At 42.1% G+C, this 13,207-nt stretch overlaps 1 protein-coding gene across 2 annotated transcripts in view; it reads left to right on the plus strand.

The window, feature by feature from the left end:
* LOC100447345 (mitochondrial import inner membrane translocase subunit Tim23) overlaps positions 1–12,441 on the plus strand; it is a 34,092-nt gene extending 21,651 nt beyond the window's left edge. The window contains exons 7-8 of one of the 2 annotated variants that reach the window (XM_054522321.2): positions 8,791–8,906; positions 11,921–12,098. In XM_054522321.2, coding sequence (XP_054378296.1) covers positions 8,791–8,867 — 77 coding nt within the window. In that variant the 3' untranslated portion in view covers positions 8,868–8,906; positions 11,921–12,098. Of the gene's footprint in view, positions 1–8,790; positions 8,907–11,920 lie in introns of both variants that reach the window. The other variant, XM_009245386.3, reaches the window with a different exon arrangement.
* Positions 12,442–13,207: the final 766 nt, after the last annotated feature.

Consider the following 13,207-nt stretch of genomic DNA (forward strand, 5'->3'; position numbering starts at 1 on the left):
ATGCCGGGTGAAATGAAATGAAGAAGTAAATGAAATAATGAAATGAATAATAAAATTCCAGGTGTGGTGATGCACTCCAGCTTGGGTGATAGAGTGAGACTCCGTCTTGAAATGAAATGATGAAATAATGAAACAAAATTAAATATGAAATGAAATGAAATGTAATTCTGGGTGCGGTGGCTCACGCCTGTAATCCTAGCACTTTGGGAGGCCGAGGAGGGTGGATCACCTGAGGTCAGGAGTTCAAGACCAGCCTGGCCAACATGGTGAAACCCTGTCTCTACTAAAATACAAAAATTGGCCGGGCATGATAGCAGGTGCCTGTAATCCCAGCTACTTGGGAGGCTGAGAGAGGAGAATCGCTTGAATCCAGGAGGCAGAGGTTGCAGTGAGCAGGGATTGCGCCACTGCACTCCAGCCTGGGCGTTAGAACGAGCCTCCGGCTCAAAATGAAGTGACATGACATGACATGACATGATGAAATGAAATAATGAAATGAATAATGAAATGCGGGTGGTGCACTCCAGCCTGGGCGATGCAGCAAGTCTGTGTCATGAAATGGAATGGCATGGAATTGAATGGGAATGGGAATATCGGAATATGGGAATGGAATAAATGAAATGAAGAAATATGAAATGCCAGGTGTGGTGGCGCACTCCAGCCTGGGTGATAGAGCGAGTCTCTATCTTGAAGTGAAGTGAAATGAAATGAAATGAAATGAAATAAATGAATACTGAAATGAAATAATAAAATGAAATGCCAGGTGTGGTGGCACACTCCAGCCTGGGCAATAGAGCGAGTCTCTGTCTTGAAATGAAATGAAATAAATGAAATGAGAAATGATGAGATGAAATATGAAATGCCGGGTGAAATGAATAATGAAATGCCAGGTGTGGTGGTGCACTCCAGCCTGGGTGATAGAGCGAGTCTCCGTCTTGAAATGAAATGAAATGATCAAATGAAATGATGAAATGAAATAATGAAATGAATAATGAAATGCTGGGTGCAGTGGCGCACTCTAGCCTGGGCAATAGAGGGAGTCTCCGTCTCGAAATGAAATGAAATGATGAAATGAATAATGAAATGCCAGGTGAAATGAAATGATGAAATGAAATAATGAAATGAATAATGAAATGCCAGGTGCAGTGGCACACTCCAGCCTGGGTGATAGAGTGAGTCTCTGTCTCAAATGGGATGAAATGAAATGAAGAAATAATGAATAATGAAATGCCGGGTGAAATGAAATGAAGAAATAATGAAATGAAATGCTGGGTGTGGTGATGCACTCCAGCCTGGGTGATAGAGTGAGACTCCGTTTTGAAATGAAATGAAATGAAGGAGATGAAATGATGAAATAAATATGAAATGCTGGGTGCACTGCCTCACGCTTGTAATCCTAGCACTTTGGGAGGCCTAGGTGGGCAGATCACCTGAGGTCAGGAGTTCAAGATCAGCCTGGCCAACATGGTGAAACCCTGTCTCTACTAAAATATAAAAATTAGCTGGGCATGATGGCGGGTGCCTGTAATCCCAGCTACTCGGGAAGCTGAGAGAGGAGAATTGCTTGTACCCAGGAGGTGGAGGTTGCGGTGAGCAGAGATCACGCCACTGCACTCCAGCCTGGGCAATAGAACGAGTCTCCATCTCAGAATGAAATGACATGACATGATGAAATGAAATAATGAAATTAATAATGAATTGTGGGTGGCGCACTCCAGCCTGGGTGATAGAGCGAGTCTCTGTCATGAAATGAAATGGGAAATGAAATATAAAATGAATAATGAAATGCTGCGTGCACTCCAGCCTTGGTGATAGAGCGAGTCTGCGTCATGAAATTGAAAAATGAAATGAAGAAATGAAATAGATGAAATGAAAAAATGAAATAATAAAATGAATAATGAAATGCTGGGTGTGGTGATGCACTCCAGACTGGGCGATAGAGCGAGTCTCCGTCTCGAAATGAAACAAATGAAGTGAGAAATGAAATACGAAATGCCAGGTGAAATGCAATGAATAATGAAATGCTGGGTGTGGTGGCGCACTCCAGCCTGGGTAATAGATCGAGTCTCCATCTCGAAATGAAATGAAATGAGATGAAATATGAAATGAAATAAATGAAACTAAATGATAAAATGAAATAATGAAATGCCGGGTGCGGTGGCGTACTCCAGCCTGGGCAATAGAGCAAGTCTTCATCTCGAAATGAAACGAAATGAAATGATGAAATGAATAATGAAATGCTGGGTGAAACGAAATGAAATAAATGAAATGAATAATGAAATGCCAGATGCAGTGGCGCACTCCAGCCTGGGTGATAGAGCGAGTCTCTGTCTCGAAATGAAATGACATGACATGACATGAAATGAAATAATGAAATGAATAATGAAATGCCAGGTGTGGTGGTGCCCTCCAGCTTGGGCGGTAGAGTGAGTCTTCATCTCTAAAAGAAATGAAATGAATGAAATGATGAAATGAATAATGAAATGCCAGGTGCAGTGGCGCACTCCAGCTTGGGCAATAGAGCAAGTCTCTGTCTCGAAATGAAATGAAATGAATAATGAAATGCCGGGTGTGGTGGTGCACTCCAGCCTGGGCGATTGAGCGAGTTTCCATCTGGAAATGAAATGAAATGAAGAAATGAAATAATGAAATGAATAATGAAATGCTGGGTGCAATGAAATGAAGAAATGAAATAATGAAATGAATAATGAAATGTCAGGTGCAGTGGCGTACTCCAGCCTGGGTGATAGAGTGAGTTTCCATCTTGAAATGGAATGAAAGAAATGAAATATGAAATGCTGGGTGTGGCGGCTCACACCTGTAATCCTAGCACTTTGGGAGGCTGAGGTGCGTGGATCACCTGAGGTCAGGAGTTCAAGACCAGCCTGGCCAACATGATGAAACCCCATCTCTACTAAAATACAAAAACTAGCCGGGCATGATAGTGGGTGCCTGTAATCCCAGCTACTTGGGAGGCTGAGAGAGGAGAATCACTTGAACCCAGGAGATGGTGGTTGCCATGAGGCAAGATCACGCCACTGCACTCCAGCCTGGGCAGCTGAGCGAGACTCTGTCTCAAAAATAAATAAATAAATAAATAAATAAATAAATAAATAAAATAAATAAATTACCCTGTTTGATCTGACAGCTGCTAGTTTTTCCCTCATGATCTTTCTATTAAAATAGCTCTGTACCTACTATGTTGAGCCCTTCCTTTTTTTTTGACAGGGTCTCAGACTAGAGTACAGTGGTGTGATCATGGCTCACTGCCATCTCTGCCTCCTGGGTTCAAGTGATAATCCCATCTCAGCCTTCCAAGATGCTAGGACTACGGGCACACGCCACCACGCCTGGCTAATTTTTTTGTGTTTTTTGTAGAGACGGGGTTTCACCATGGTGCCCAGGCTAGTCTCAAACTCTTGAGCTCAAGTGATCCACCCTGCCTTGGACTCCCAAGTATTGGGATTACAGGTGTGAACCACCGCACCCGGCCCCCTCTTTTTTAAAATTTCTGTATTTAAAGTGTACATTGGGGGTTGGAAATAGTTTAGATCAGCAGGGATTAGCCATTCCCTAAATGTAAACTTCTTCAGTGGTGCTATACTTAGAGTGCCTAAGGTCATTTCCAAATCCATGAATCTGGAAGTTGAAGTTATATTTGTATTCCCACCACACAAAATTTATGTCTGTGCCCTGTCTTCTTGGGTCTGTTTTTAACCAGAAATTAATAAGACATTGATTTGCCTTTGTTAGAGTGATTTCAGTGTTTTGAGTTATTAAGACAGGAAGTATGAGTCCATGTTGGAATTCTGGGTCAGCAGATTATTTACCTCTTCTACAATTGCAATGGAAATTGAAATCTATTTGTCCTGTGACATAGAATTAATGAGTATTCTTTTTTGCTTTTTCTCTTCTGAGCCAAGAGCTTTCTTTTCATAATTTATGTTGGAGGTGTTCCAGACTATGTTATGTTACTACTGCAAGAAGGTCCTTGCCACAGAAAGTTAGACTCTCATTTCTTTTGATAATATCAAATATTCAGCCTTTTCCTCTGTCTTAAGAATACATATAATATGCCTTAAATTAGATGCTATACCATAGTGGCTTCCCTTGTGTAAGAAAATGGAGTGGAGGGGGCTGAGCTGGAGCTTCCATGCCTATCTGTTGGGCTGGAAACACCTCCCACTCAACTCCAGCCATTTGCCACTCTGCATAATTAGTGTACCTCATTTATTCAGAAGAAGGTGGAATCCCAGATTTTTATGTGAAATCTCCTGTTTTTAAAATATTTGATCTTTTTCAACGTAATTTGGCCCAACAAAACTCTTGCTGGCTTGAGTGCTGCCCTTGTACTGCCAATTGAAGTTTAACATTTGTCTAACCCTAAAGACTTTCAAAGTGAAATTATTTTTAGGTTCTTAACAAGGTTTTTCTATGCCAGGGTAAAATTTTCAAGGGCATATGAGGTATTTACTGTCTCACTCTGAGTTCTGTTTAAGTGAACATGGGCATGCATGTTGGAGAAAGTGTTGTGAGCTCTTACGGATGAAGTTTAAATGCAACCTATTTTCAATAGAAAAAAGCCTCTTACTCTCAGATATCTCAGAAAAACTTAGATTTTACAGTCCTTTTAAGACTTAAGACTCTTAGGTCTGTGGAGTCAAAATGCTCCTTGATATTTGTGGTGGATGAATTACTGAAAAACAGAATTCCTCAGCGAATCAGGTGTCTGATGCATAATAAACCAACCTAACAAAAAAAGCTGCCTTTCAGAGGCAAGAATATAGAACATGTGTAGTTAATTAAGCTATTTAAAACAGAAATGTTAGGCCTGGCATGGTGGCTCACGTCTGTAATCTCAGCACTTTGGAAGGCCAAGGCGGGAGGATCACAAGATCAGGAGATTGAGACCATCCTGGCTAACACGGTGAAACCCCGTCTCTACTGAAAATACAAAAACATTATCCGGGTGTGGTGGTGGGTGCCTGTAGTCCCAGCTACTAGGGAGGCTGAGACAGGAGAATGGCGTGAACCCAGGAGGCAAGGTTTGCAGTGAGCCGAGATTGCGCCACTACACTCCAGCCTGGGCCACAGAGCAAGACTCCATCTCAAAAAAAGAAATGTTATGAAAAATTTGGAAATATTTGTCACTAGCTGTATGACCTTTTGAAAAAGGTCCGCCTAATACCGTGCTCATCTATAAAACTGGGGTATGATGATTATCAATTTACAGGATTGTGATGCATTTTAAATGAAACAAGTTCCATTAAGTGCTTATTGCTGAAGGTATAATTCAGTGAATGTTCGTTCCTTTTCTTAGAGCAGAATTTGGTATTTTATTTTCACCTAAGCCATTTTGGTTCAGTTCTTAAGGCTTTGATTATTTTTTTAAGTTGAGTGGTGTTTAGTGTTCCCATGTTCATAACAGCGTATTATTCACAACAGCCATACAGGCTGGGTGTGGTAGCTCATGTCTATAATCCCAGCACTTTGGGAAGCCAGTGTGGGCAGATTGAGTCCAGGAGTGCAAGGGCAATATGGTGAAACCCTGTCTATACAAAAAATTAGCTGGGCTTGGTGGTGGGCACCTGTAGTCCCAATTACTGGGAAGGCTGAGATGGGAGAATCACCTGAGCCCAGGAGATCGAGGCTGCAGTGTGCCTTGATTGTGCCACTGCACTCTAGCCTGGGCGACAAAGTAAGACCCTGTGTCAAAAAAAAAAAAAAAAAAAAAAAGGTAGATTCCAAGAGGCCAAGGCAGGCAAATGGGCAGATTGCTTGAGCCCAGGAGTTGGAGACTAGCCTGGACAACATAGCTACTAAAAATACAAAAAATGAGCTAAGCATGGTGGTACATGCTACTCCCGAGGCTGAGATGGGAAGATCACTTGAGCTTGGGGAGGTCAAGGCTGCAGTGAGCCGTGATCACGCCACTGCACTCCAGCCTGGGTAACCCTGTCTCAAAAAAAGAAAAATGTGGTATATACATAAAATAGAATATTATTCTGCCTTTAAAAAGGAAATTCTGACAGATGGTAAGACATGGATGATCACTGAGTACATTATGCTAAATAGGCCATCTATAAAAAAATATCGTGTGATTCTACTAATGTGAGGTACTTAGAATAGTCGGATTCATACAGAAAAAAAGTAGAATGGAAGATGGCCGGGATGGGGTGTAGTTATTGTTAAATGGGCAGAGAGTTTCAGTTTTGCAAGATGAAAAGAGTCCTCTGAAGATAGATGTTGGTACACGGAGCACTGTGGCTCACGCCTGTAGTCTCAACTCTTTGGGAGGCTGAGGCAGGAGGATTGTTTGAGCCCAGGAGTTCAAGACCACCCTAGGTAACATAGGGAGACCTCATCTCTACAAAAAATAAAAAATTTAGCCCGGTACGGTGGTGCATGATTGTAGTCCTACCTACTTAGGAGGTTGTTGTGGGAGGATCACTTGAGCTCAGAAGGTCGAGGCTGCAGTGAGCCTTTACCACACCACTACACTCCAGCCGGGGTGACAGAGCAAGACCCTGTCTCAGAAGAAAAAATAAAGGAAAAGTAGATGTTGGTAATAGCACAGCCGTGTGAATGTACTTAATGCCTCTGAAATGTACACTTAAAAATGGTTAAGGTGGTAAATTTTATGTTACATGTACCATAATTCTTAAAAGAATAAAGTTTTTTTAAAATTTTAAGACAGCTGCTAACAGTCCTCAACAATGGCATTTAGTAGTCATGTTAGTATGTAGGTAAGGCTGTTCCTATAGAACAGGAGCCACCAACTCCTGCTGGCCAGCTGCCTGTTTATTTGCTGTGTGAAGGCTAAGAATGTGTTTTACATTTTTTAGTTACATTTTAAATGGTTATATAAGTACCTACATAACAATAGCGTTTGACCCTCAAAGCCCAAAATGTTTACTATCTGGCCCTTTTAAAAAAGATATATGTTAATCTGTGCTTTAAAGTCATTGTCATTTGAATGCATTAGTTCTGCCTCTAATCAGCCCTATATCCCACAAACAAGGCACTTAAATATTCTGGGCCTCATTTTTTCATGTATAGAAGAGGTGGTGCTTGCCTATCACTTTCGAGGAACTACATAAGGATCCCAAAATACAGGAGGTAAAACTGAAACACAAGTCATATTTGCTTTGTTTTATAGAGATTGACCATTGGCCTTATTTGATTACTCTGTTCAAAGCAAGTACCTTTGCTTATCAACTTCCTGTGCTTAGTTGTGTAGAGTTGTTTGAGTAAAGAATCCCTAGAGACCCTTAAACTTGCAAACAGATCAACCAATTGGGAAACCCTGGAATTAATGGAAACAGTTACAATTAGAACATGGCTCGTATGTGGTAAAAGGCCACCCTTGAGTAAAGATTAGCTATGTGATAAGTACAAACACCAATGTTTAGTGTCTTGTTGGAGTTGATTTTTTTTCTCTCTGGCTTTTGAGAAGTAACTTCATTGATTTGAACTAAGTTTTTGATTCATTTGGCAAGAAAATAGAAAGCTTTTGGGGGAGTAAATTATTTAGTATGTTACTGGTGTCCCAAATATCTTTTTTTTTTTTTTTTTTTTTTGAGACAGTCTTGCTGTGTCGCCCAGGCTAGAGTGCAGTGATGCAATCTTTGCTCACTGCAACCTCCACCCACCAGGTTCAAGCATTTCTTTTGCTTCAGCCTCCCACATAGCTGGAATTACAGGTGCCTGCCACCACGCCTGGCTGATTTTTGTATATTTAGTAGAGACGGGGTTTCACCGTGTTGGCCAGGCTGGTCTTGAACTCCTGACCTCAAGTGATTCGCCCACCTTGGCCTTCCAAAGTGCTGGGATTACAGGCCGTGAGCCACCATGCTAGGCCTTTTTAAAAATTTTTTTTTATTTTTTGAGACCAGGTCTGGCTTTGTTGCCCAGGCTGAAGTACAGTGGCACGATCTTGGCTCACTGCAACCTCCACCTCCTAGGCTCAAGCAATCCTCTCACCTCATCCTCCCAAGTATCTGGGACTACAGATGCATGCCACCATGCCTAGCTAATTCTTTACATTTTTTTGTAGAGATGGGTATTGGGGAACCTGCCCCGATAGTCACGTAGGTTCTTTTCTATTTTCCTTAAGCGTCGGCCGGCTTGAGAAATAAAGGGACGGGGTACAAAAGAGAGAAATTTTAAAGCTGGGCATCCGGGGGAGACATCACATGTCGGTAGGTTCCATGATGCCCCACAAGCTGCAAAAACCAGCAAGTTTTTATTAGGGATTTTCAAAAGGGGAGGGAGTGTGCAAATAGGTGTGGATCAGAGACATCAAGTACTTCACAAGGTAATAGAATATCACAAAGCAAATGGAGGCAGGGCGAGATCACAGCACCACAGGACCAGGGCGAAATTAAAATTGCTAATGAAGTTTCGGGCACCATTGTCATTGATAACATCTTATCAGGAGACAGGGTTTTGAGAGCAACCAGTCTGACCAAAATTTATTAGGCGGGAATTTCCTCTTCCTAATAAGCCTGGGAGCGCTATGGGAGACTGGGGTCTGTTTTACCCCTACAGTCTACAGACCATAAAAGATGGCCACACCCAGGGGGGCCGTCTATAGACCTGTACCCCCAGGCGCATATTCTCTTTCCCAGGGATATTCCTTGCTGAGAAAAAGAATTCAGCGATATTTCTCCCATTTGCTTTTGAAAGAAGAGCAATATGGCTCTGTTCACCCGGCTCACTGGCGGTCAGAGTTTAAGGTTCTCTCTCTTATTCCCTGAACAATTGCTGTTATCCTGTTCTTTTTTCAAGGTGCCCAGATTTCATATTTGTTCCAACACACATGCTCTACAATTTGTGCGGTTAACGCAATTATCACATGGTCCTGAGGCGACATCTTCCTCAGCTGACAGGATTAAGAGATTAAGGTAAAGACAGGCGTAGGAAATCACAAGGGTATTGATTGGGGAAGTGATAAGTGTCCATGAAATCTTCACAATTTATGTTTAGAGATTGCAGTAAAGACAGGCATAAGAAATTATAAAAGTATTTGGGGAACTAATAAATGTCCATGAAATCTTCACAATCCACATTCTTTTGCCATGGCTTCAGCTGGTCCCTCCGTTTGGGGTCCCTGACTTCTCGCAACAGATGGGGTTTCACCATGTTGCCCACGCTGGTCTTGAACTCCTGGGCTCAAGCAGTCCACCCACCTTGGCCTTCCAAAGTGCTGGGATTACAAGTGTGAGCCACCACGTCCGGCCCCCAAGTATCTTAAAGCCTTATAGATTCCATTGTCACTATGTTACCCCTAGTGCATATGCCAAAGAGGATTCCCAGGGAAGCTTGTTATTTGATGGCTGAGAACTAATGTGAGAATCCTTCCACAAGGGCCAAGTAGATACCATGTTCTTAGAATGCGCAAAGCAAACAACCAGCTAGAAGCAGTGGTTTTGCAGCTCTTTCCAAAGCCCATGGACTGACTTCACAGTCCTGTGGATTATTGACTATAGGTTCAGGGGAGTTAATCTGAAGTTGAATGTGTGGTTATAGGAAATAGTGTCTGCAAAAGTATTGTGTTTTCAATTACCGGCCCACCAGCATTTTTCCACTGACAAACAGCAGTGAGGGCACCTTGGCTATTGCTTGGTCTTACATTCAGAATGGGGTTTTGAGTTACTACATTTTGGCTACCTGCTTGGAAGAATCCTTATTACACTCAAAATTAGATCTAATAGCTGAGCCATAGCAATGCTGTTGCAGATACCTTTAGCATTTATTCTCCTGTGCCTCATGGCTTATTTTTTCCACATTAGGAATTTGGTCTAGTTCACTTTCAGCTCTGCAGCTTTTTACTGATTTACTAGGCAGAGATATAAGGTTGATCCTTATTAAACTGAACAGATTATTTTGAGTATACACTATTTTCCAATTAGTACAATTTTTCAACCACATTGAATACAGTTGGAAGTTTAACTGCTATGCCTACAGTCTGAATATGGCAAGTTCACAAAGATATGATGTGAACTTCAAGGAGATACCTCATGTTATACTTTTAGTGGGGTTTTTTGAGTTTCTTAAAAATGTTTTTGGTCCGCCTACATGTTTGACAGCTGTTTATAGATAATGTCTGCAGTTTCTGTTTGAGAGAGATAATTATGACACTTAGCATTGGAAAACTAAGAAGAACGTAAGCAGGCCATCTATCAGAAGTCTTCAGACTGGAGAGATTCCTGGAGGGGGAGTGCCCTTTAATCCATCAGCTGAAGCCATCTGGTAGGACACTCATTGCAGAAATGGTTAGTTCTGAAATGTTCTAACTCAGCAACATCACTTAATGTCACAGAATTGACAGGCACAGAGCTAAAAGGGCCTCTAGCCACCCCCACAACTCCGCTCTACCTTTGTCTCCCTAACACATGACTTGGAACAAATACACTCTAGGTACAAAGATGGCTACCTGAAGTTTATGATCCCCACTCATAGAGCTGCATGAGGACTTCACATTTTTTAAAAAGCTGCTTTGGGCACCCCCATTCCTGAGGAGTTTTGTGGCTTGGTTTCTCTTTGCCGCATAACGTTTGTAAGACTAACATTTTATAACCATAAGCAGTTGGGGCATTTTCTATTTTGAGAAATTTATTTGTAGCTTCCTTTTATTTACACTTGGGTACTATTTTTAAGTAACTGAAATATTTTTGTTTCTCCATTGCAAGTGAAATCCTTGTTGCTAATCTTTTGCCACATGTAAAATTGTTCACTTGTTTTCAAGCAGGTAGTTCAGTATCTGTAATTCTTGAATTCTTTTCAACTAGCATGATGCTAGGTGTCCCTCACTGTTTTTTGATTGTGGGAGATTGATGCATCAGTGCACGAAGTGGGGGGTGGTCACCAGCACCTAACTCAAAGTGTGATTATAGCTATCTTACCACATTTTTTTTTTTCTTTCTCTGTCACCCAGGCTGGAGTGCAGTGGTGTAATCTCAGCTCACTGCAGCCTCGACCTCCTGGGCTCAAGCGATCCTCCTACCTCAGCCTCCCAAATAGCTGGGACCACAGGCGCATGCCACCCCACTGAGCTAATTTTTCTATTTTTTGCAGAGACAGGGTTTTGCCATGTTGCCTAGGTTGTTCTCAAACTCCTGAGCTCAAGCCTGCCTCAGCCTCCCAAAGTGCTGGGATTACAGGTGTGAGCCACCATGCCTGGCTATCACTAATCTTCAAGGTTAATATTTGGAGGACCCATCCAGAGTCCAAAGGTTGTTAATACTCTTTCCAAATAGGGTGTCACCTTATTTACATTACAGACTTAAATCCACTGACAGTGCTAGTGGAGTTCTAAATCATATTACTAGCAGGAAATGACTGTTCTAGTTGGAACTCCAGTAATAAACTGCCATAGGAACAAATTGGAAAGTAAGGGAAAAAAAATTATGAATATGAAAATGTCAAGTCATATGTATTACACAAGTGGTATTACTTTAAAAGCTTTGTCTCCTTTTTGAGATGGAATATTGATTTATTTATTTTAAAAACGGTCTCCATTTCATAGTTTTTTTTTTTTTTTTTTGTTTGACGGAGTCTCACTTGTCTCACCCTGTCGCCCAGGCTGGAATGTAGTGGTATGATCTCAGCTCACTGCAACCTCAGCCTCCTGGGTTCGAGCCATTATCCTGCCTCAGCCTCCAAGTAGCTGGGACTATAAGCACACATCAGCACACCCAGCCAATTTTTTTGAATTTTTAATAGGGTTTCACTATGTTGGCCAGGCTGGTTGAACTCCTGACCTCAAGCAATCCACCCACCTTGGCCTCCCGAAGTGCTGGGATTATCTGAGCCACCGTGCCCAGCCTATTTCACAGTACTTTTTATTTAACCCTATCATGCTAGGGCACTATGCAATATACGGCTATTTCATTTTCCTTTTGTCTCTGTTTCCCAGGTGGTCTTCGAGGGATAGCACGAGGTGGTCTGACAGGACTAACACTTACCAGCCTCTATGCACTATATAATAACTGGGAGCACATGAAAGGCTCCTTGCTCCAACAGTCACTCTGAAGATTTTGCCAACTCATGAATGGAGGACACTTCAGTAGTCATCTAGATCATTTTATAAGACAGTTTGGAGTTATTCTCTGTCTTCTACCTACAATTAATTTGAAAAATTGGAGATTTTGATTTGCTGTGATGAAAATCCTGGATGGTTGACCAAGACTGGCACTTGTTCCAGCCATTAGTGAGTTGAAGCCAAAGCCCTTTGGTGACTCACTGAGTACCATGGTTCTGTTCTCCTCTGGAGAAGATCTTGCACGCATCTGTTCTCCTCCCCCATGAACTAGAAAACCACTTACTCCCAGAATTCAGGTCGTGCTTGTCAGTACTATATCACCAAGTCCATTCATTTAATGATCCAAAACTGTAATGTTGCACTGTATTCCAAATAAAGGGTAAAACAGAACCAAAGTTATAACTCCAACACACAAACATAGTGGTTGTCTCAATTTAAAAGTATCTACCTGGGTATAAAGTGAAAGGTACCCTTGGCATTTTCTGTCCCAGTTGAGGCAAAACAACATCTTCGTGTTTGTGTTAAAATGAGCTACTTGGTGGCCGGGTGTGGTGGCTCACGCCTGTAATCCCTGTACTTTGGGAGGCCAAGGCAGGTGGATCACCTGAGATCGAGAGTTTGAAAATCAGCCTGGCCAATATGGTGAAACCTTGTCTCTACTAAAAATATAAAAATCAGCCGGGTGTGGTGGGTGTGCGCCTGTAACCCCAGCTACTCAGGAGGTTGGGGCTGGAGAATCGCTTGAACCCAGGAGGTGGAGGCTGCAGTGAGCCCAGATCATGCCACTGCACTCCACCCTAGGTGACAGAGTGAGACTCCATTTCAAAAAAAGAAATGAGCTACTGGTGGCATTCACCAATAGAGCTGGTACTAAACCACCTCAAGGTATTTCAGGTCAGCGTTAGACTAGCATGCTAGAACAATCTTTCCAACAATCCTGCTTCATTCCATACATATTAACTGACGCCTTACTAGGAATAATTAAGAGCTAGGTTTTTTTTTTTTTTTTTTTTTTGAGACAGGGTCTCACTCTGTTGCCCAGGCTGGAGTGCAGTGGTGCAATCTCAGTGCGCTGCAACCTCCAACTCCCGGGTTCAAGTAATTCTGCCTCAGTCTCCCAAGTAGCTGGGATTACAGGCACGAGTTAGGAAGGCTGTCATC

The sequence above is a fragment of the Pongo abelii genome, chromosome 8, assembly GCF_028885655.2.
Source record: "Pongo abelii isolate AG06213 chromosome 8, NHGRI_mPonAbe1-v2.0_pri, whole genome shotgun sequence".
Taxonomy (NCBI): Eukaryota; Metazoa; Chordata; class Mammalia; order Primates; family Hominidae; genus Pongo; species Pongo abelii.